The following is a 25481-nucleotide window of genomic DNA, read 5'->3' as shown; positions in this document are numbered from 1 at the left end:
GTCTGCAATCCCATAAACAATGCTGAGTAGTCTCGCCTGTCGGCAACGAGGGCAAGTAGGGTCGGCTCCGCGAACCTGGATCTCCAAAGGTTCACTGCAATCCCACCATGGATAGAAAGCCAAAAGAATAGAGTGATCTTTCTATTCCTGTGGGATTTCCAGAGTCTCCTCCAGAAGCACCTTTGCAGATCCGCAGTGATATCAAATGTCTCCTAATGAGAAACTCTGGAAGGTCTCCAACCTCTACTACTGAGCTGAAATCTCCTGGCATTACTGACCGTGTAACGAAAGAAGGGGATGCTCTTCTCTCGATGCCCTGCGTCAATCCACTCCCACTCTCCAGGATCCCACTGCAAATACCTAATGGGAACTCCCCCGTAGAGCCAAAGCCTCCAAGACCCGGTGGAGGTTGAGGAACCACTCTGAATCTGATCCCTGCACCAAAAGACCTACAACCCTGATAGGTTGAAAAGCAGACTCAAGCAAGATGTCCTTTGTGGATCTGAGCAATCTGCCACCATCCTGCACAGTAAAAACTAAAGCATCCTTCTGTGCATCTCGAAAGGCCAAAACTTGAAGTGGAACACCGCCTCTCGTAAAAGTACTTGCCCAAGTGGAGCAAGTGAGTGGCATGTCATCTGTGTCTACCCACTCCTCTGGAAGGGCTGCCTCAATCTACAAGATCCTCCCTGCACTCCCTTTGAGATGTCCTATCAACTGAGACTTCGTCTCCTCTGGAAGCCTGCGGAAAGCTTTCTAAGACCCCAAAGATGATGCAGGTCCCCTCTCCCACCTGGACCACTGCATGTAGAGTGAGGCACCAAGTGGTCTGCCATGATCATCTAAAATACTGTCATTCCACATGATGGGTTGCCTATCAATCTCTTCACGAGAGGAAGGAGGAATCCTCCGAAGAGTGCTCCTGAAACTGGCCCATGCTTTCAAAATGGCAACCATGAGAGGGGACTAAGGTGATCTGAGGTGTGCTGTGGTGAAGATCCACCTAATACTGCTCATCCGGTCTCCTCCTGAAGAAGGTGTGCACCTCTGTATGTTGCTAATAAGAAAGGCCTTTCACGGTTCTTGCCCTGGCATAAGTCCCCGCACCACCATCTTGCATAGTAAAGCTCTGCACTGTAAATCTGGATTAATAATATTGAGACCCCCTTCCTGTGTAGGGAGGATGAGGGTCTCCCAAGCCACCCTGGCTAAGGTATCTGCTGTGCCATCAAGCCCACTCCAAAGAAAATTTCTGATCGGTCTCGTGAGCTGAGTGATGTAGTCCCTAGAATAGCACCAGTAAGAACAAACAAACCATGCCGTGGCCAAGAGAACCTGGTTGACCACCACAACTCTAGAGGCAAGATCCAGCTTGGCTGAGCTCCAAAAAAGGAGCTTCGTCCTGATGCTCTTCAACACGGGAGCAAACTGCTGCGTGGAAGAAGTTATCCAAGCTGACCTGGCAGCCTAAATACCTGACAGGCACACCCCTCTGAACCCAAGTGAATCCTATGTCAAGCCCCCAAACTGGAGTGTCCTCATCACTGATCCAAAAACCATTGGATTTATGCCAATTTATCTGCGTCCCCGCCGCAGAGCAAAATAAATCCAATGCTGTCCTGAAAGAAGTGAGCGTCTGTGGAGTGGCATCCAAGTAAACTGTTGTGTCATCTGCCAACTCACTGTCAAGTAACTCCTCTTCCCTTCTAATGGGAAGTCTCAGCCCAAAGATGTCAGCTTGAGATCTAACATAGATACTCATAGCTTCGGCCACGAACAAAAAAGGAAAGGAGCAAGGGGGCATCCCTGACGGACTGATATGGAAATTTGAAATCTCTCACCCCTTACACCACCAATAAGTACCTGGCTGTGGGCTGATTTGTACAAGGAGGAAACACCTTTGATCCAAGCATCAGTAAAGCCAAAACGTAGAAGGGTGCCCTCCAAAAAACCCCAATCTACTCTGTCATAAGCTTTCTCAAAATCCAAAAGTAGAATGGCTAGATTCTGGCCGCTCTACATGGCCCACTCTGAGGCTTCCCAAAAAGAGAAAATGTTATAAAAAATGCTTCTGCCATGCACAAATCCCGTCTGAGTGTCATGAATAAGATCTGGGAGAAGGGGCTGCAATCGGAGGCTGATTGCCTTGGCCAGAATTTTGTAACAAGTCCCTAGAAGTGTGATAGGCCTCCATTGGGACACTAGATTTCTGCAACCTCCTTTCGGGATAAGGTGGATGAGACCTTCTGTAAGCGACCCGAGCATATCACCATAGTCCCAAATACCTTGCAGGGCTGAAGTAATGTAGTCTCCAATCATATCTCAGAATGCAATGAAAAAAGAGGGGGTAAGGCCATCCTTGTGAAGGGCTGAAAGTGCAGTCCTGGATTCTGTGTTGGTGAAAGATGCATCAAGCAAAACATGCATATCCGGTTTCACCAACAAAGGGATGCTCTGCCAAATAACCTGTCTAGCATCCTCTCTATCCCGTGTCTTAGGATTAGCAGTAAGAAGGGCGGCATAAAAATCTGAAGCTATGCGCAAGACATCATCAGGATCTTTCTGTAAAACCCCGTGTGAGTCAATAAGTTGGGATACACTCTCTCTACTATGTCTAGGGCCAAGAGTAGAGAAAAAGTGTCTATTGACTCTGCCACCCATCTGAATCCAGAAGGACTCCCGTGCATGAAAGGCATACTCTGCTCTCTGATCAAGCAATACCTGCTGATGAGCCCTTGCTGCAGCAAGGCGCTCCTGAATCCAAGCATCTGAAGGCCGTTTCTGCTCTTCCCTCTGCAAAGCTGCCAACTGCTGGCGAACACCAATCTCACGTCTGAGAATATCTCGTCTCTTGGTACGAGCAACTGAGAGGTAGAAGTCGCTAATACCAGAAAGAGCAGCAGCTACCTATGATGGCAATGACTGCCCACCCTGGACATGAGAAACCCATATCTGCAGGGCTGCCTCTATAAGGTCCTCCTTTGTGTACAAGGCATCTGGAATCCTGATGCTGGCATATCGGCCTCTCAAGTGAGGCTCTGAGGTAGCCAGCACAACAAGAAAGTGGTCTAAAGCGGAAATCCCAGCAGCAATGCATACCGATCCACCTCTGTCAAGTGCCCAATCATCTACATAGAATCTGTCAATGTGTGCATGTTAGGCATTTGCTGCCTCCTGTTCGACCAAGAGAACAGGAGGGATTGTGGTTGAATAAGAAAGGCATCGTCAAACCAAGTATCTCTGCCATAGTAGTGAAAAAGGAAGGCATCCCAAGCTGCTCTCTCCAAAGAGTGAAGTCCTCCTTCTCTACTCCCTTTTTTGTCTGACGGTAACTCAACCATGTTAAAGTCACCTCCAATCACCCATGAATCCGCAATGGGGGCCCAAGAGAGCAGATCCTTCCACATAACGACACGTTCCCCTCTAATGTTGGAGGCATACAGGTTAAGGAAACCAACCTTACACCCTCCAATCAAGAGAATAAGAGCTCTAGAGGGAATAATGACTCCGTGTCCAACAACCAAGGGGAGAACCGACTGCGAAACTGAAATAGAAGTGCCCCCCCTGGTGCCCAAGGCAGGCGACCAAAAAGTATGACCAGAAAGCAGTTTGCCAGACTTAGAGCAATCACTGGCATCCAACTTGTGTTCTTGGATAAAAAGAATATCAATAGCACCTCCAGTGACACCTGGATGAAGCTGTGATTCCAGATCAGCTGCCTACGGTGACGGTGTGGAACTCCGCCTAGGCCCTGTATGTTCCAGTTGACTATCCCCATGGACAAGTAGAGGAGACCAGCTTCCCCTGGGTCGAAACACTCCTGTTGAGGGCAGGAAACTCAAAAGGTGAAAGGATCCCTACACCTGCTGAGAGGGAGGCCGTGTCAAAAGGAATCCCAATGATCGGAACCCCTAAGGTGGAGGGCACAAACTCCTCCTCATCCATAAAAGTCGCCGAATCAGCCAGTGTCGCAAAAGAGTTCCTGAGAAGCAAGTCTAGCGGAGGAGTGCGAATAAGACCTACACTCGTGGAGTAAGGAGGAGAAGGACCTGCCAGGCCTCTATCAGCAGATCTGGAGCTGGGAGCTGAGGAGGCCTGTGGTTGGGCTGAAGAAGGATCTATAGTCCTTGGGCAATCTCTAGCAAAGTGCCCAAGGGTCCCGCAAATCCTGCACTGATCCTGTCTACCTACAATCTCGATTCTCTGTCGAAAGAGAGAGCCATCTGAATGCTGAATCATGATGTGGTCATCTGAGATGTTAGGGTCAGAGACAATGACCCTAACTCGAGGCACCCTGTCCGCTCTGACTGCCTCTGCCAAGGAAGAAGGCATGCCAGGAAGGGGGGGAATCTCAGTGACCACTTCGAAAGTGGCTCTGATAGTAGCAAGAAGTCGATGGTAAACCTGAGGAAGACCAGGAAACCTGATGAACAGTGATGTGACCTGACTGTCCTCCACGATCGGATCGATGCCCAAGGTGTAGGGCAAAAGAAAAATCCTCCTCGAACCCAGGGATTAGCTTTGAGAACAAGGGCTGTGGACTCGTGGGAGTCGAAAATCACTTGGAAGAATCCATGTCCCAGAAGTCGAATATCCCCGAGGTGTGGGGCGAGATCTCCGGGTAACGACGCCAACATCCAATCTCTAGCCTGTGATCTGGAAGGATGTGACCCAAAGATGCGGGCGAAAAGTGATGTGGAGCCCTCTAATTCCACATCTTTTTTGAGCTGCTTCAACTCGTCTTCTGAAAAAATGATGGTTCTTGCGGCCAGTGGAAGTGGATGAAGATTGGCTGAATGGGGATCCATTCGCCAATCGAAGTGAAAAGGCCAATTCCAACACTGTTAAAGCTCCGTCCGTGAAACTACTACCTAGGACGCCCTGAAGCGGGCGTCCTCTTCCTCCCTCCTAACCTGCCCCCTCCCTCCCTCCTAACCCCCCCCTCTTTTCCTTTTTGTCGCCTACCCTCTCCTTCCCCGTCAGCCCACTCCGTCCTCTCCGCTCAGCTCCCGTCCTCTCCGCTCAGCTCCCCTCCTCTCCGTCGTCTCCATCGTCTCCGCTCAGAGCTCCCCTCCGCTTCTCCTTTCTGTCCCTCCCCCTCTCTCCTACCCTCTCCTTTTCTCCTCCTTCGGACAACCTTGTTTGACCCCGATGGTGCTCATATTCTCCTCTGTCCACCCGGCACCTTTCCGAGCTTGGCCTGAGACTCTCTCATAAAGCGCCATAAGAGCCCAGATGATCTCCTAGTCATACCCTAGCTCCTGCAAGCACCTAATGAGGCGGGCTCGTGGGATCGTGTCAAAAGCTTTGCAGAAGTCCACAAAGCAACAATACACCCTCTGCTTTTGCAATTTGGCCTCCTCTATGACACTCATGATTGTGAGTATGTGATCCATGGTCCCATGGCCCCGCCATAATTCTTCTTACCCCTCTGCCCTAAGTTCCTGCATCTTTGCAAACTGGCTGCTCTGTGTCAAGTACTGATGCATAGATCTTGGACACGACATGCCCATTCATAATGGCCCTATAGTTTTTTTGGCTCATGGGATTCCTTGCCTTGTGAATAGGAGTGATAGTGTTAAGGGTCCATGCGTGTAGGAAGCCAAGGCATACTACGTCATTTTATGGCTTTGCTAAGATCGGGGCTAGGATGTCAATCCCATATGCAATAAACTTAGTATAGAGTCCCTCGTGATCTTTTGCTCGGCCATTGCGGAGCTTCAATGCCGCATCCTTAACACGACCTTTGTGAACACAGTGCAAGTGGGAGGGCGGGGTGAGTGCGAGAGGTCACGGGCGGGTTGGCGAGGAACATCGCAGAGGCTATGTGCATATGTGTGCGCCAAACTTGAGTGTCGATGAGAGGTGAAGGTGATTTCCACTCAAGGAACTTGCGCCAAAACTCCTTGGAGTTGTTGCTGAACAAAATGTTTAGTAAGTCCTCCTCATTTTTTCTTTCCTGCTGTCCTCCTTTCTTCTCTTGTCCTCCTTTCTGTTCCTTCTCTCCCTCTGCTACAATGGTGGATTGTCCTTATGAGAAGACCTTTGACAAAGAAAGATCGCTTCAGAGCAAAAAGCAAAAGCAGGCAATGGGTCAGGATGACTCCCTACATGCCTCTGCAGAGGCTCAGCTAGTATATGAAGTAATGCATGAGGGCTTTGAGGATACAAGTAAAAGTTGGAATGATCCGGTTCCTACCACAGGTATCATGATTGAGGTAGATGATATCTTTGACCCCGTGAAGGATTATGCCAAACGTGCCATCATTATTTTCTTTTCGAGACAGATGCCTGCTGCTGCAGATGTTGGCAATTGGTTGACTAGAACCGTGGGTGGTTGCTATGTCTAGAAAGTGCATTATGTAGCGAGGGTTTTTTTTGAAGTGATAATAGCTGATGAAGAGCACAAACAGATTTTGTTGAAGCACTCCCCACTCTTCTATGGATGGCCAATAGATGGTCCATGTATTGCCCTGGTCTCCTACCAGGGATTATCTGGCATTGATTCGGCATTGCTGCCCTGTATGGGTAGAAGTTGTGGATTTCCCTCAGTGCATGGCTTCTCTATTGCCAAAAATTGCAGCCTCTCTTGGTAAGGTCGTCTGTCCACCAAGACCAAATGGCAATTCGAATCGCTTTTGCATTTTGTGGGACATAGATAATCCCACACCGGCTTCTTATTCAGTTACTGTCAATAATGTTTCCATGGGCAATGCTTTTTACAAGCTGAAATAGCCATATGCCCAAATTGCTAAATGGGAAACCCGATCTCGACAAAGGGCTTTTTTGGATAAAGGCTGCTCTTCGAAGCAAATTTTCAAAAGTTTGCATTACAAACGACAGGTTGCAAATATTTGTCGGGTCCGGATGCCTCATGGTTCTTGGTCTTCATCTCGATCTGAATTTGCTGATTTTTGTGTACAGCACTTCTCCTCCCATTTTGGGCATGTAGACTTTCCTTTTCCTGAGATTTTGTCTGCACGTCAGCTTCTTTTATAGCATGTCCATCCAATTCTTTCTCAAGCTCAGTCTTTGGAACTAGAACTTCCCTTCACTAAAAGGGAATTGCTAGTTGCAGTTAAATCATGTGGTAGATGGGAATCTCCAGGATGGGATGGCCTCATTGTTGAATTCTTTCTTGCTTTCTGGGATAGCCTCAAATCCCCTCTGCTACAAATGGCTAATTCAGCTTGGGAACATCAGCAAGTGCCCTTGTCATGGAAAAAGGGACTGGTAAAGCTCCTTTCTAAGAAGCAAATATCTGATTTTATCACTGATTCATGCCAGTCATTTACAAGATCATAGCTAAAATGCTTGTTGACCGTATCAAAGGCTTTCTGCATGATGGGCGGCATCCTTCTCAATATGGCTTTGTTCCTCGTAGGCATATCATGGACAATATTGCCAATGCCTATGTTGGGATTGAATATGCCAAGTACACGCAGCAAGATGTTTTGCTCTTACAGATTGACATTGCCAAAGCTTTTGACACAGTTCAATGGGAGTTCATCTCGCAAACAATGCAATCCTTGGGCAATGCAGCAGGTTATTTATTGGCCCTACAGGGATAGCAATGTTGCCTGTATTCTTTCTAGAGATATCTCTGAAGAATGGACTCTTCGTAGTTTGGTTCGTTAGGGCTGCCCCCTTAGTGCCTTACTGTATGCTATTGCTACTCATCCTATGCTGCAATACATTGATCATCTAGTGGCTACAAATTCTCTCCATGGTTTAGAATTGGATGAAAATCGCAGCATTGTTGCTCAGGCCTATGCTGATGATTCTTTCTTCACTTTAAGGAATACTCCACCTGATCTTTCTTCTTTGATGCAAGCCCTTTCAGTTTATGGTTTGGCAGCTGGCCTTCATGTTAACTTTCAAAAGTCTAAGCTGCTTCCATTACATATTAAAGACTGGCACAGTCTCTTATGGCCAGGGGAGATCATCCACCCACTCAGTTAGTTCGACACCTTGGTTATCCTTTGGGTTGGGGACTTACTCGCTGACAACAATTTGATTGGGTTCTAATCAAGCTCCCAAAAAAGCTTGAATATTGGAAACTGGCAACTTGGCCCTTACATGTTCAGTGCAGTCAATTCTTGTGGCATTCATTCAATTTTTTTTGCCTTTGATCATGTTCACCAAGGCAGATCTTGATTCCTTTATGTCTGTCATTATGGAAATCTTTTGGCATTCTAAACATGGTAGAAAAAGTCTCAAACTGCTTTCGGTGCATCGAATTTGTTTCACTAAAATGCATGGAGGATTGAATATCACTAATATCCAGGTGCACATCCTTGCTCATAGGGGGAAAATGTTGCTGCAATTTCTGAAAGGTGATCAGCCCTGGGCTCTTCAATCTCTGGTCACACATATCAATACTCTTGCTTTTGGTCATTGGCAACCCACTCAGTGGGATTTCTTGTTTGGGTGCATTGATGGCACTTTGCATGGCTGCCCTATGGTCTCCAAATTGCTTCTTGATTGGAAACATATTGTGTCTCACCTGGAATGGCATGGTCGACAGTCTCTGATGGGTAATTCTTTGCGGGCTGAAAGCATTCACTGGTCAAAAGTTTTTTAGCCTCCGCTTGCTTTACAGGAACCTCACCGTTCTTACTTTATTTCTTTTAAAGGGATCAATACTGTTGTTGATGTTATTCATGATGATGGCTCCATGCTTCCCTTTTCTTTGGCAGCCACACAGTATGGTTTGGGTTCTCATTATTGTACTTTGTGGCAACAAATCACTTGTATGCTTTCGCGTTTGGTTCCGATTCCCCCTTTGGAACTTCAAAATTGATTAGAGGATTGGACTTTGACTTCCCTTGGGTCCTCCTCTCGTCCTTTGAGACTATCTCAGATTACTGTGCCTGCATTATACAAAATCCTCTTGCCTCAACCCTAGGTTTCAAAAAGGGGTAATTCTCTTTAGCGAACGCATCGGCCACCTAAGTGGCCACTGGGGCTTGCAGTGTGTTCGGAGGCCATGGCGTTGTGAGGAGGACAACGGGTAGCGTCTAAACGGCGTCCAGTGGGTCTAGCAATTTGTTTAACTCGTGCCATAGAAATGAGGGATTTTAGGGTTTGAAGTGCTTTATATAGTCTTTTTTAAAGCACTTTAGGGTTTTTCTTCTAAATTAGGGTTTTTTGAGTGCACCTCCTCCCCCCCAGTCTTTTGTCGCCAGTTCGGTAATACTTAATCTTCACCACCCTCCCTCCCAACCCACTCACCCCTCCGCCGTGCCATGTCGCATTTGCAAGATCGATAATTGCTTTCCGACCAAAAGCCAATGGTTGTAAAGCATCCACAGGGGGCGACGACGGTCTACACAAACTAAAAAGTAGAAAAAGACTGCGGCGACTTTGGGCATATAAGGTTCCACTTCGGCAATAGGTTTTTTTAATGGCGAGTGCTTCTGGGAATTTTTCCATTTGGACAGTTGTTGGCCCGTAGGCACATTGCTCCTGCTTCATGTCATCGGTGTCTGAATTCTCAGGAGACTGTGCCTTATTTATTCTAGCATTGCCCATCTTCTCGGTAGTTTTTGGATTCTCTTCGACAAAGGCTACGAGCGAGATTCCCGACTCCTCTCTTCGCGAAAATTTTTTGGCGCTTCCGTGTTCATCCACAATGACCGGAGTTTCATATTTTCTTTGTTTGGGCTCACTATTGGGCAATTTGAACTTTATGGATAGACCACAATTGTAAAGTCTTTAGTGATCCCAATTTTTCTTTGTTTGCTTTCTTTAAGCGTTCTCTGCAGCAATCTTTCTTTGATTGCTTGCAGACTCGCCAGATAGATCAGGATGTATATTTGGCTTATAATGAGATTTTCAGTTGATGTATTTTCTAGCGCCTCTTTTCTGAGGTGACTATTCTTGTAATATAATCAATCAAAGCTTTCACTAAAAAAAGAAGTGTGTGATCGATGTGGTGGGTGGTACCATGAGACGGGGTGTGGAGATGCTGAAAAAGAGGTAGATGTGATCTGCCCTGTGGGTGGTGGTGAAATAGAGAAGTCAGTGATGTGCGATGTGAAGGCATGGGATCCCATGATGTAGGCAACTGCGCTAGGCCCTCCCCCATGTGAAAAGCAAGTGAAGCCACTAGAGGAGGGCCATAGCTTAAGACCACTATATATGACAAGACCGTGCATCTTGCACATATCTAAAAGTGCGTGACCATAAGATGTGATTGGTCCTCGTCTGTCCCCGCGGATACCCGTGCCTCATCAAGGTCAATGTCTGGCAGCAATATGACATCATCTCGGAAGTCCAGAAGTGGTACATGACGTGTGCTTGTACTCACGTTGAAGTCCCCAACTAGAAGGATTTTCCTGCGGCTCGAGAAATCTAGGATGTTTGGATGAAGAGATGCATACGGCGATGTCTCGCCCCTCCTCGCGTATATCCCTGGCAAAGTGGGATGTCTCAGGTAGAAAGCAACATACTGCTATATAAAGATCATAGCTATCTGTACGCCAGATCCGGACCCATAGGCACCTAGAGTGTACATCCCTCCTCTCCAAGGAGAGATGATCTGTAAAGTACTGCCACTCCTCTGGATCCTCGCACTTTTCTTGTCTCCCTCGTCTTGTCTCTGAAGGCTGATTCCCATGTGTAACCGCTGATGATCGGCAACAGGCGCTCTTGACTCTGATGTGTCTTTGTGTAGAAGACCATGTCTCGTCTTGTGTACGACTCCGAGAAATTCCCTGGATCTGACCAGAAGGTACTGTTCAGTTCCAAATGATACACGATAGGGTCTCGGTATCCTGGGTCTCATAGACCCCCCCCCCCCCCCAAATCCATGTGCAAGAGCGGGCAGGTGTCCGATGGGGGCCAGTCAGGAGTCTACCATCACGAACAACAGTCCACTTCCCCTCCTTGCAGGCCACATCCCTATGGGAGTACAAAGAAATTACAATGCCATTTTTGACATTGTTTGTATGTAGCTCATCCCCAAGCCTTCTCGATGATGTACACAGATTTCTGTGGAAAGGCTCTTGGTGAAGATATCTGCACATTGTCCTCAGATGGACAATAGATAAGGTCGATGAAACCATCTTTAATCCAACCCTGAATATAATGATGACAATTTTTAATGTGTTTCATGCGAGTTGAAAGACGAGATTGCTTGCAATGGCAATGCAACGTTAAGTGGGAGTGGCCACAACGTCCTGTAAATGATGCAGATATGCATTAACTTCCTCAACCAAATGCATTCCATATTGTCTGTGTTAGCTGCCTTATATTCTGCTTCACTGGACGAAAGAGAAACTCTAGCTTGTTTCTTGCCAAGCCATGAATCAAGCTGAACCCAAATGAGAAACAATAGCTCGAGGATCATCTATCATCAATTTGAGTCTGTGAACCCATGAAGGTCGATGCCACGTCACCATTGGAATGCAGCCAATAGGGTTCTCAGGTATGTACATGGTACATTCACTTTCGAGGCACCAAATGTTGGAACTGTGGGGAGGTACAAAGTGGACACAAAGTGGGACATTTTTGCACTTGTCTTGAGTTCGAACTGAGGCAGCCTTGTTGCAAAAATCTGATGCAGTAACCCAGCCACGAAATGCCCACCAAATGTGATCCAAAACCAGTCACGAACCTTCCCACGAATGTCCACAAGAATGGTGACAAAGATGCCCACTAATCTGATCATGAGCTGTCCACGAAATGAACAAGGCAGAATGTTCGGGATGATGGGCACAACATGGGTAAGAGCAATGGTTTAAATACCAAATGTTGGAACAGTGGAGAGGCACGAAGTGGACACACGACACGAGAGTGTAATCCAGATAGAGAGCTCCACTGAATAATTCCACAATGAAAGTACAACAACTGGGTTGTATATGAAACCTAGATATGAAAAATAACATAGACTATAATAATTAAGCTAAGTCTAGCCTACATAGCCATACTATTGTAATATTCCTACATACTTGTCACATAAAGTGATAGTGAATAGTAAACATATTAGTTTATGAAAGCATGTGAGAGGCTATCTTTGATATCCCCTCCTGACATTTTGGCTAGGAATCCCCATGAAGTTTCAATCCAGTGATGATAAAATGAAAATTGTGTTTCAGAGATGTGAAGTTGATGGTATTGAGTTTGAGCTTTTAGATGTTTCAATCTGTATTTGTCTTAGAACACAGAGATAATAGTAGGATGAATGCTTTTCAAAAAATTATTTTCCCCTTGATGTCCTTCCAATGATTGATGCAGATCCTGGAGCTTGTAAACAAGCGACCTTTACCATATGAACTCTCAACACAGACTGATGTACACATTCAACCCCAGCATCAATTTGATGAAGAGACTCTATTCAAACGGTAAAAGAAAAATTTCATGGATGCTAACTCACTTGTTTTTGTACATGTAATAACCTTTTTGAGTGAGGGACACTTCCCCTTCTTCCTGGAATAATGTGGTCTCTGCATTCAGTGCGAGTATATACTCATCATATCCTAATATTACATGTGCTGCAAGACTAACATGAAATAGTTCCCAATGTGCATATGCATGGGGCTTTTGTAGTTTGATTTCAAAAGTTCAGAGTATATATGTGCACAAATAAATCATCAAATGTGTTGTGGGTATTTAAGCATGGCACTGGACTGAGAAAATATGAAATGGATTGTGACTTTAGAGGAACATATTGGTCATCTCCGGATTGTCTTAATTTTATTAAGACATTATAATTTGTATGCTAAGCTTAGTAAATGCGATTTCTTTATGAAACAGATCATTTACTTACGACACAAGATTACTTGCGAAGGTGTTGGCATTGATGAAGACCGCATTCAAAAGGTTTTGACTTGGACTATACCTCAGACAGTGAAACAATTTCGTTCTTTCCTAGGATTTACTATCTTTTGGAGAAAGTCAGTTCGTGATTATTCCAAAATCACGGTCCCCTTGACCAACTTATTGAAGGATCGTAGCCGCTGGTCTACACAACCTATTACTTGGAATGAGGATTTGAACAAGGCTTTTTATACTTTGAAAATTGTATCAAGAGTGCACCTGCTCTAGTGCTGCCCGATCCCACCCGGCCTTATGTGTTGGAGGCTGATGCGAGTGGCTATGCTATCGGGGCAGCATTATTCCAAGGGGGCCGACTTGTAGCTTTTGAGAGTAAAAAGCTCGATGATACTCAGTATCGTTGGCCTACAATGGAAAAAGAACTTTATGCAGTCATATATGCTCTCAAGGTTTGGAGGCATTACTTGAATGGTTCCAGATTTGTTGTGTTGACCGACAATCCGATATGTGTGTGAAGGGGATGATTTGAGGGGTATGAAGGATCGATGGGCTGAATTGATGCAAGATTTTGATTTTGAGATTCGGTATAGGAAAGGTTCTTTAGTGTTGCTGATGCCCTCTGTCGGATTAAGATGGTGAATGCTTTGTCATTTATCGAGATATCCTCTGACCTTTTTCAATCCTTGAGAGGGCTTTGCGGCGTGACTGATAGTCATTTCAGTCATTATTAGTAGAAGGTCCAGGATGGTAGCGCTATGATTGACCAAGACTCAGGGATTGTGCCATTGGTTCAGGCGATGGGAGGTCAGTGGATGATTTAGAATGGCTTGCTGTTCCGAAATGATAAAACTTGTGTACCAGATTTGTCGGATCTTCGATCCATGATTCTTCGGGAGTGTCATGACGCACCTAGTGCAAGACATCTTGGACTCTGGAGTACACTGGACTGTGTCTCTTGTGAGTTTTTACTCGCCTCAGATGAGAGAATTTGTTTAGGATTATGTAGTAGGTTGCCGTACTTGTCAAGTGACCAAGGCAGAACGCCTTAGAAGTGTAGGGTTACTACAAGCCTTGGACATTCCTGGTAATAAGTGGGAAAGTATTTCTATGGATTTTATTACGGGATTGCCACGAACGCGCAAGCGTCATGACTCCATATGGGTTATCGTGGACTGCTTGACAAAGATGGCTAGATTTATACCTACTAGATCCACGGTCACAACGACTCAGTTGACTCTACAGTTCGTTGACCAATTGTTTCGTCTGTATGGGTTACCGGCTAGCATAGTCAGTGATAGGGACTCTAAGTTTACGAGTGAATTTTGGACGCTTCTCTTTGACAAGTTGGATACCACTCTTAGTTTGAGTTCTTTTGAACATGCCTAGTCTGACGGCCAGACGGAAGTTGTGAACAAACTTCTAGAGGATATGCTTTGAGCATATGTTTCCAAGAGGTAGTCATCATGGGAAGAGTACTTATGTTACGCTCTAGCTGAGGTGGCATGACCTCGGAAGAATCAGTCGACATTTCCCTTAAGGATCTACGTTTGTAATATATTTGTTAGGGCTTCATGTAAATGATCGGGAGGAAATTTATGTCAAGGTCCTAGGTGAGGGCTGATAGCACCAGACTAGGTGGATTTAAGGCTAAGGGCCTAATGCAAGAAATGTGCCTAGGGGCAAAGGATTTCAAAGTATCCCAAGAGAGGGGTAAAAAAAGATGCATTAGGAAAGGCCCTATAATGATGGCATGTGGCATCTAGATCCATCTAGGGAGATGGGGCTTGTTGGAGTTAGTGAGAGAATGAGAAGGGACCTTCACGTATGTTTCAGATTTTGATTTTCTTTGTGTGTACTCTCACGCTCCAGCAAGGTTGGCTGGGTGGAAAGTTATGGTGCTAGCTCCCGTGATTATCAGTAGTTAGTTGAGAGTTTGTAACATTTGGTATCAGAGGTCGGGGAGGCGAGCTTGGGAAGTGATAGCGTGAGGCTTCACGGTGGCCAGTGTGACGGGTTGTGAGCGTGGACATACGAACTGAGTCGCAGGATGGTTGACGAGAGTCGAGCAATAGCCAGCAGCGTCGTGATCTCGGTATCGGTGAGTAGAGCATCTGACGTAACGTGAAGCTCGTGCACGATGTGACGACGTGACTGCATGCAATTGATCCACATTTGTGCGGGAGGCCCGTATCCAAGGCGTATGTAGAGCGCAGGCTGCTAGTTGATGGCAGCGTAATCTGAAGCGATCGTGTCATTTGGTGACGAATCGATATTCGGTGGTCCTCCTGCGCTGGTGATCAGATCTCGATGATGATTGACGCAGCAAAATCCTGATAGCCAGTGCGAGCTGTGTGCAGAGGCGAATCAACCAGGGAGCTTTCTTTGGCATTCGTCAATTCTGTGTTTTTTTTCCCGACCTTAGTCTTTGTTGATGCTCCGCTTGCATGAAGAGGTTCTCGTGGAATATTTAGTCTGCATGAAGGTTGGATGCCATAGCAGGGTACATAGCAGACTTGGGATTCTTTTGAATTCTTCAAATTCTTGTGGGCAATCTAGGAGATTATGCTTGTGCATATGCCTTTGTGATAAAGTCAGTTTGTTTGCAGGAATTTCCCTCGTATAGGGAAAGGCGGTATTTGGATATATGCCTGTGTCAATTACCTAGTCAGTATAGTTGTCAGATTGCAGGTATTCCCTAGTATAGGGAATTGTGTCAGTTTGTAAATACAGTGTTCTAGCGGTGTTTATTTAATTAAAAAAAAAAGCAAAACACCCATTGACCGGAATGGAAGCAGAAGAAGGAGCTTCTAGGATGGATCCTATAGAGTCAGGAGTCCGGCCGACCCAGCAGGTGTCACGCCCAGTAGTTCACACCTTATCTGGCAGGATTGCATTACTTGAGGATGCCTTGCAGCAGATATTAGCGCAACAGTTACAGGCAAATGCAGGGCAGTCTGAACTTAGAAGAGTGATACACAGTATGTCTGCCAGACCTTCTCAAGATGAGAAAGGAAAGGCTCCGATGGAACCGGAGTCTAGTGTCCATACGGTCGAGCCTAGGAGGGCTAAAGTACCTAATATTGCCAATTATAGGCCGGAAAAGTATTCTGGTCGGATGAATGACCGTAGTTCTGATGTCATTGAGACCTGGTTACACAAATGGGACGAGGCGTTCGCCCTTTGTGAAATCAGAAATGATATCAAGAAAATCCGCGAGGCCACCCACATGTTTAGTGAGGCAGCGGATCGGTGGTGGATTAAACAACAGAAAGATGGTATTGCATCCACTACCTGGGAGGGGTTTAAAAGGGAATTCAGGAAACACTTCTTACCTCCTGACAAAGCATCCCGAGCTTGGGATCAGTATAGAAACCTTCGTCAGAGAAATTTGTCAGTGGCAGAATACACTGATAAGTTTCGAGAGAGCGTAATGAAGGAAGGTTGATGAACCCCTACCTCAATCAATCCAAGTAAAAGATTTCATATTTGGATTAAATGATCGGATTAAAATGGAAGTTCGGGCTAAGTATGCGAACACGTTGGATGATGCAATAGCCATAGCCCTGAACTATGAAGATGCCAAGGGCAACAGGTCAAGTGGGTTTGCGCAGGTCGGAACCCAGTATGGGTACCAGAATAAATCTGGGTTTAAGAAGAAGTGGATTAGTAAAGGGAGTGGTTCTCAGCCGAGTGGTCAAGCCAAGCAGGCGAAACCAGCTGAAACTCCTAAATCAAGTACCACCATTGGAGTGAAGAGGAAAGTAACGCCAATGGCAGCCCGGGCTTGGTCAAAGTCTCCCTTAAACCCAGAGCAAAGAGAAAAAGCGAGGAGAGAAGGCTTGTGTTTTGGTTGCCTTCAGCCTCATCAGTGGAAAGATTGTCCACGAAATAAGGATCGTCGGATGGCTGAGATGGTAGTCTTAGAATGCGACGTGGAAATGGAGGGAAGTCCCAGAGCGGAACAGATGCAGATTCAGCTAGCGGGATCTTCTCAGAGGTCAGTACCTTGTTTGTTATGTGTGTCTGTTGCTAAGCTAGTAATGAGTGCACCTGATAACATCCTATCTAAGCCCGCAACAACGGGGTATACAACCTTTAATGATACGGAGTTAATTAAGATGAAAGGGAAAGTGGCCAATCATGATGTCATTGTGTTGTTTGACTCGACGTCAACTCACAATGTAATTAACTCCAAGCTCGTGAAGAGGCTGAAGAATGACCGAGATTAGAGAAACTCAAAAGGTGGACGAGTTTGTCCAGAGTCTATGGCCTAAGGCTCATGTGTTAAAACCCGTGGAAAACGAAAAGGATGACCTGGCATCCAGAAAAGGCCAAACTTATGCAAGATATACCATAAGGGATGGTATGCTGAAAAGAAATGGCAAGGTAGTAGTACCTAATCAGAATGATCTCAGGCAGAGAGTCATTCAACAGTGCCATGATAGCCCATGTGCGGGACATCCAAGAGTCGAGAAGACATATGATCTCGTGAAGCGAGATTTCTTTTGGCCAAAGATGAAAAAGCATATTCATGAATATGTGACACGTTGTTTTTCGTGTCAGGTAAGTAAGGCTGGGCGGGTGAAGCCACCCGGACTTTTATAGCCCTTGGAGATACCACTAAGTAAGTGGGAGAGCATTTCCATGGACTTTATTGTAGGTCTTCCTACGACACAAGGTGGATATGATTCTATCCTTGTGGTGGTTGATCGTCTTACCAAGATGGCTCACTTCATTCCAACTAGGGAGTCAGTTAGTGCCCCACAAGTGGCGGATTTGTTTATTAGACATATATTTCGTCTGCATGGATTACCCAGATCCATAGTGTCAGATAGAGATGTCAAATTTACCGGTCATTTTTGGACTGCGGTATTTGAGACACTAAGGACTGAGTTGGGAATGAGTAGTGGGGATCATCCAGAAACGGATGGTCAGACAGAAAGAATCAACCAAATTTTAAAGGATATGCTTAGAGCATATGTGTCATTGAGGCAACATACATGGGACAAGTGGTTGCCATTGTTGGAGTTTGCCTACAATGATAGAAAACATTCCTCTACAGGATTCAGTCCGTTTGAACTGAACTATGGTTATAGACCAGCGAATCCAACTATAGTTAGAGTACCTCAGAAAGTGCCTAGTGCCGCGAACTTTGTGGTTTAGATGCGGGAGATGCTAGCACTTACGAGAGCTAATATCCGCCAGGCTATGGATAGAGCCAAGGTGTATGCGGATGAAAACCGGTCTATAAGAGAATTTAAGGAAGGAGAAAAAGTTTTTCTCAAAGTTCCTTCGCACTCGAAGTCGTTAACTTCAGGAGAGTGTGCTAAGTTATCACCTCGATATTGTGGGCCGTGGTTAATTCTAAAGAGAATAGGCAAGGTAGCCTATAAATTAGAATTGCCACAGGGTTGCAAGGTGCACCCAGTGTTTCATGTTTCTCATTTAAAGAAATTTTTGCATACTGGTGACTCACTAATCGAAGGTGTGGTTTTGTTTCAGGAGATAGAGGATAATGCAAGATGCAAACCAACAAGAATCCTGGACCGAGGAACAATGCAAGTGCGCAATCGGAAGATACCCACGGTGTTGGTTGCATGGCATGGTCTGCCTCTATCGGAAGCTACCTGGGAATCCGTATACCAGTTACGGAGAGCATTCCCAGATTTCATCATCGAGGACGTTGATGTCTGAAGAGGGAAGGAATGTTACGCTCTAGCTGAGGTGGCATGACCTCGGAAGAATCAGTCGACATTTCCCTTAAGGATCTACGTTTGTAATATATTTGTTTGTGTTGAGATTAGGCATCTCCAGGGGTGGCTGGCCGACCAGTTCCCACGCAGCAAGGGGGGCCAGAGGGGGTAGGCTGGCCGACCAGCCAGGCCTTGGCCGACCAGCTGGTCGGCCCAGTTGGCTGACCGACCAGGCTGGTCGGTCTAGGCAATCTGGCCGACTCCCCCCCCTGGCCTTCCCTATAAAAGGGACTCCTTCCCTTCACATCCTTTATCTTCTGGTGCAGCTCCTCCAGCCTCCTCGCTGCAGGCCCCTCCAGCCTCCTCGCTGCAGGCCCCTCCAGCCTCCTCGCTCCAGGCTCCTTCAGCCTCCTCGTTCCTAGGCTCCAGCCTCCTCGCCTCAGGCTTCTGCCTCCTCGCTCCAGGCTCATCCAGGCTCCTCGCTCCAGGCTCCTCGCTCCAGGCTCCTCCAGCCTCCGTGCTCTCAGGCTCCAGCCTCCTTGTGCCCCTATCCTCTGCTCCAGTTCAGCCCCTTCTGCAGCTCCTGTTTCTCATCCTGTTCAGGACTCCTTGTATTACAGTTGCTGCCCTGGTTTATGGGCTAAGTTACAGCAGATCTGTTTGTGGCACATCTTGTTGTCTCTAGTATTCTCTGTGTGATTCTGTAGCTTCAGTTTGCTTACATCTTCCGCTGCCACTCTTGACAGTTTGGGCTTCATGTAAATGATCGGGAGGGAATTTATGTCAAGGTCCTAGGTGAGGGCTGATAGCACCAGACTAGGTGGATTTAAGGCTAAGGGCCTAATGCAAGAAATGTGCCTAGGGGCAAAGGATTTCAAAGTATCCCAAGAGAGGGGTAAAAAAAGATGCATTAGGAAAGGCCCTATAATGATGGCATGTGGCATCTAGATCCATCTAGGGAGATGGGGCTTGTTGGAGTTAGTGAGAGAATGAGAAGGGACCTTCACGTATGTTTCAGATTTTGATTTTCTTTGTGTGTACTCTCACGCTCCAGCAAGGTTGGCTGGGTGGAAAGTTATGGTGCTAGCTCCCATGATTATCAATAGTTAGTTGAGAGTTTGTAACAACTTACCCATGGTCGACAGTGCAAAGCATTCTAGTACTGGTTTCTGTCCTTTTATGCTTATGTACGGGTTTCAACCTGAGTCTGGTCAGGGAAATTAAGAATGATGCTGCGAAAACATTCTTACCGAGATGTTGCAGTTTGCGAAGGAGTCCTTTAGAAGTGCTTAGGACAGGGAGATCTTTTATGCTAATAGACATCGTTCGCCTAGAGAGTTTTCTATTGGAATGATGGTATAGTTGCGTATTCCCAAGGGATCCAAGAGTCTCAGTACTAGACAGTTAGGAAATTATCCCCTAGATACTGTTGTCCATTCAAGGTTATTCGAAGAATTGGCCAAGTTGCATATGAATTGGATTATCCTCCTAATGTAAGGATTTATCCAGTCTTTCATGTTAGTAGACTGAAAGAAGTATTGGGTGCTGAGGATCAGGTAGTTACTCCTTAGGAACTTATAGAGGTTGAAGATTTAACCTTTATACCGCATAGGCCTGAGAGTATTCTTGGATTTCGTGAACATCAAGTTAGAAATAGGACGATCATGGAATATAAGATAAGTGGAAGGATCGTGTCGAGGAGGACTCTACATGGGAGACATTGACTAACCTTCAGATTGAGCTCAAGAGTTAGTTCTTAGAGGAAGGGGAGTATGTCATGTGCCTGGATTGTATCTGACATGTGCTTAGGCGCACAGGACTAGCTTTGATAGTTTGGGGAGGCTAGTGGCTAAGCAGGCGATTCTCAGGTTGGGTTGCTAGGGTAACGGACGAGCTAGGGTTCCAGCTATTTTTAGTGGCACTGGGCTAGAGTATATAAGGGGCCCAGGGGTTTAGTTTTCATTCACGCAAGTCAAAGCAGGTCTAGCTCTTCCTTGCTGGTCTGGATTCTCGATCGTGTTGCGGACGCACGCCTGCTTTCTAGCATAGCCTGGATTCCCAGTGCAGTCCTGAGACCCTATGGGTGCCTTCTGGTGGTATGGGATGCCAGGAGGCTTTGGACTGATTGGATGTACATGTTCGTGCCAGCAGCCCAGCTTGTGGCTCGGGGGGATGCTTGGATTCTACAGGTCTTGGACCCGTGAGCATCACGGTTGGGTGGTGAGCATGCCTGCGCCTTTGTCTGTGGTTCTATGATCGGTTGCTTGTGCTTGTGTGCAGGTCCGGATTCCCTGGAACGATCGTGGTCATGTCAGATACATTGAGTGCAATGAAATCATAAAACAACTTTAAAATGAGACATTCTTTTATGAAATTTGGAACTTAATGTGATTCCTTAAAAATCTCTCCAATTATTTGATAGTTGAACCATGGGTAACACAATAAGGGTGGGCTGCTCCATGAAAAAATTTGGAGGGATATCAATCTGTGGCAAAGACTTATCAGTCCAATGGTGATACTTTTGTCTCACCATTATCTGCCTTTCTCAAGCAAACTAGCTATAGAAATTTAAAATTCCATACATTGAGTGCAATGAAATCATGAAACAATTTTAAAACGAGGCATTCAATTTGGTATTATATTTATGTAGATATAGATAAGCGCATTTTTGTATTGAATTTTGCAACTTAATAATTTCTTTAAAAAAAATTTAGATTATTTGACAGTTGATGGATTCTCCTTATTCCCCCCCATGTTTCTTTTCGGCACCTTGAAAATATTATTGAAGTCTGAGGCCAGTTCTTGTCAATAAGGGACATTTATTAGTGCATGTTTGCTTCCAATAGATAGGATTATACTCTTTTGTATCTACAGCTCTACATTTCATGCTGATTTCATTGGATGGAAACATTGTATCAAACTGCAGGGCCTTGCAACTTGCCAGCAAGCAAACCCACAGCACACAAACAATTCCTAGTCATTTCCATAGAGACTCATATGCACAGGTGATATGTGATCTAGAAATTGATGTGGTATAGAAACATATTATTATGTGTTGTAGTTTTTGTGGATGCGCTAAAATGTCATCACTGTAAGTAAATATGCATTAATCTTTATTTGTGTTCTTACTATTCTTAGTGTCCTTTTGATTGCTAGGTGTGGAAACCAAAAGATAAATCCACACAGAGCCTATTTGGCAAGGGTACAACCATGCCAAAAAGGGTGAAATATTTTGAGAACCTGCAGGGACCTCCACACTACAAGTTCAATGTTGTTGATATCACATTGGATGTCTAGGAAAATTATAGTGGCTCAGTAATGTAGTTATATGATGTATTTTTTGTATGTTACCTTCATGCATGCATACAAGCAATATGTATGCTGACTTTGTACGTATTCTTACTGGAATGCAAAGTTTTCTGTCCCATTATTCCTGAACAGGCTCCCTTTCTAAACATTTCTAGACATATTTCTACTATGGGCACTCTAGGCCGCGAGATGTCATAAATCCAATTTCCAGATCTATATTATGTGTATTATCTGTTCCATGGGGAGTGATCATGCTCTCTCTCTCTCTCTCTCTCGGCATTTACTTTGACAGTTTGGGTTGCAGCTAACCTCCTTATTTATAATGGCATGTTTGTAATTGTATGCAACCATGGCCATGTTCATCAGAATATACTTGCTTCATTCATGGGGAAATTGATAGATGTTGTCCCAGTCACGAAAGAAAAGAGATGCATGCATTGTGGTTGACTACCACATGGACTACCATCTCATGTTCTCTGTCGCAGGTTTTTCTGTATGTGCGCTTGGCTGATTGCACAGTTATGTCTTTTGGCTTTCACACACCTTCCTGTCCTCAAGGGGCTCCCTCCCTCCTCATAACACCCTACTTTTGCATTTAATGTGATCACAGTTTTTTTTGTGGGGGCAAAGAAAAAGTTGATTATATTATAATCATATGTTTTGTAGAATGGTGTCAAGCTTTGACAAAATGTTCTCCTCTAGAGAGGAATGTCTAATAGATTGCGTGATGGGGACTGACTCTAGAGGCAGAGGTTCTCCAAATCTAGCTCCCTCACCAAGTACTGTAGATGTGATACCACCCATGCATGGATTCCACGCGGACCTTTTTGACAAAGACGAATGGAACGGAGATTCTACACATTTTCCCTGTTGAAAGAGATGTATTCTTCGCCACCTTTAGAGAATGAACCAGAAAGACCTGTCGTTGTGATCCCTCTCCCTCCAAACGCTGGCAGTGGAAACGCCAAGTAGGCTCCAAGGCCCTCTTACGCGGGCGTGGTCTAGGAGTTTAGAGGCGGGCTCTTCACCCCCCCCATTCACGCATCGTTTTGCTAGCTCTGCCAGCAAAGACGAACATGAAAGATCAAGAGAAGCTCACAGCTCCCAAGACTACGAAGCGCATGCAATGGAGATGACGGGGGATCTGCAGGTGAACCAGGAGGAATCTCCGAACAAAGGGCAGGCAATCGTGATGCCGATGCAGCGGGTGCTGGGCTCCTTTCGTGCTAGAAAAAAGAGAATCTACAGGCGCCTCCCCTCCCCGCTTCACGGATGGGCCCATTACAGATAGAGACGCAGGAGGCAAGACTCTCAACTCTCAACCCAAGGATGGAGCAAATAGAGGCACCAAGACAGCAAACACAAGTGGAGGAACCAAGACACCAGACCACAGAAGAGAAGCTGAAGCACTAGAAAACACACGATAACATCAATCGGAGACTCAACAGCCTGAAGTTGAGGAGAAGCCATCTCCTAAAGGTAAAGTGGCAGCTTTTCTTGATGAGGATAGACTTGAACAATCCATTGATTGGCTAGAATCCCATGCCTTAATAGGTTATCTCCCTGGTCCTAGACCTCTAACTGCCTTTGAAGAGATCTAGTAGCTAGCTAGGGACGGAATGGAAATGTGGAAAGCATAATGAAAAGCAAAATGGAAAGGAAAATGAAAGAACAAGTGCTAGGCAATGATAACCAAAATACTCACATGATATAAAGCTTGATGTTGACTGATATCTAAAGACTCAAGACAAGTACAACACTATATAGTGTGACACTAGACTCTAGAAAGCCATAGTGTATATGGGATAACTCCCAATATGACACGTGGCATGTCTAGGACTCACTAGACTATAAAACATCTCCTAGACACCTAGTACACTCATTTTTGACCCACTTCGGCTTCATATTCCAACACCCTCCCATGAAGGCAAGGTGAGAGACTACTAGAATGGAACCAAGAACAGAACATGACAATGATCGTCTAAGGTGAGGGACTATTGGAATGGAACCAAGAACAGAACATGACAATGATGGTCATCAAACTGTGCACCCTATGTAACTCAGAGGCTAAAGTCTGAGCGTGTTCAGAGGTTGATCCAAGCACTCTCATGGCTTGATACTCAACATGCTCAGAGGCTCATGTTATAGCATAGCTACATGACCAGCTCATAGGTTTAAGAATACACCAACATCCTGGAACTCAGCCAGGCCTGATAACGAGACTTATCAAAGCCAATACATGGCTCTCACAATACATCCCCCTCTAAACCTATCAAAGCCAATACATGGCTCCCCACGTACATCCCCCCTTGGCTTCATAACAAGACATGTTAGGAAGCCACACACCAAAATAGAAAAACCAATACATCTTTTTAGGAGGACTATCCAAGGCAGAGGACCTTTAGACTCAATGAGAACCAAACACTCAATACATATCATTTTAGGGGGACTACCCAGGGTAGAGGACCCCAAAATACATCAAGCGTGTAGTAATAAATAAAAATATCTCTTTGTGAAAGAGATGTCCTCCAAGTAGCTAATGCACATGTGTGCACATCCCTGTGAGTCGATGAAGCACTAGGCAAGAATGCCTCAAAATATGTGTCGGTGAAGTCCATGGATAGCTACATGGAGCAATTACATGATGACTCTCAAAATATAGGAGGTACTAGCCAAGTGGCTGAGAGACAGCTCTTTGTCTCCTACTTTTCTTGTGCTACAAGAGGTGAAAGTAACTAAGGACACTCTGGAAAAAAACTAAAAAATGTGGACCGTAGAAGAATATGGTACTTCACTAATCATGATGAAGGTAGAGGTGGCACTGCAATTGGGATACTCGCACACTACAAGGATTGTGTCTTCAAATGCATGCGGGAGTCAAATCACAAATGGCTTGCTTTAGAGTGCAAAATGAAAAGGTTTTCTTTCACAGTGGTATTAGTATATGCCCCAACAGGATCCATGGAAAGAAGAGCCACGTGGGATTCAATGATGACTTTAGGAGATCACTGTGTTATTATGGGGGATTTCAATATGGTGGGGAATGCCAATGACAGATGGATGTAGAAAGGGTCAGAATCACGGGTACTGAACAACAAATATGGGAAGATCTCAAAGAAAATCTGCAAGTTGTTGACATTGGGACCCCCAGCATCTACACTTGGAGCAACAGACAGGTGGGTAATCTGAGGAGAGAAGCCAGACTAGATAGAGTATATCTTGCCCAATCTGTGATAGACCAAGCTCTAGAAGTCAAGCAATCTACCTTTTCCTCTCTCACCTTATCAGACCACAAGCCAGTGCTAGCTTGTATTGATTTAGGGAGTGGGAAGAAAGGAAACTCTTGGTTCAAAGTTGACCCCTCCTTGTTCAAGCTGCAGACAGTCCAAAGACAAATTATTGAAAATTGAAACTTTGCCTTTGCAGCTGCTGATTCATTGTCTCAGGATTGGAAGGATGCTGTTGAAAAGGTCCAAACAATCTTAAAGGATGTTTAAAAAAACAGAGCTGCCATTAGAGCAAACTTGAACAAAGGGCTAGAAATAATGATATCATTGCTCAACAACAATTACTGGGCAAAAGAAAAGAAATTAGGATGCAGGAGCAAATCAAGATACACAATACTAAGATCTACTTCAGAGAATGGTGGGCTGGCAAGATAGACAGACCCACCAAGGAGAACTTCAAGAGGATTAGAAA

General features: G+C 45.4%; 1 protein-coding gene across 1 annotated transcript in view; it reads left to right on the top strand.

Annotated features, from left to right (window-relative positions):
• Positions 1–21893, top strand: part of LOC147888620 (uncharacterized) — a 74386-nt gene extending 52493 nt beyond the window's left edge. The window contains exons 9-11 of the mRNA XM_087392965.1: positions 12241–12347; positions 21400–21478; positions 21630–21893. Of these exons, the coding sequence (XP_087249091.1) occupies positions 12241–12347; positions 21400–21478; positions 21630–21770 (327 nt within the window). The 3' untranslated portion in view covers positions 21771–21893. The remainder of the gene's footprint in view (positions 1–12240; positions 12348–21399; positions 21479–21629) is intronic.
• Positions 21894–25481: the final 3588 nt, after the last annotated feature.

The sequence above is a fragment of the Dipteris shenzhenensis genome, chromosome 21 (assembly GCF_047967505.1).
Source record: "Dipteris shenzhenensis isolate YYH24624 ecotype China chromosome 21, Dip_SZ_1.0, whole genome shotgun sequence".
NCBI classification, from domain to species: Eukaryota; Viridiplantae; Streptophyta; class Polypodiopsida; order Gleicheniales; family Dipteridaceae; genus Dipteris; species Dipteris shenzhenensis.
This window is presented reverse-complemented; position numbering and strand designations above follow the sequence as displayed.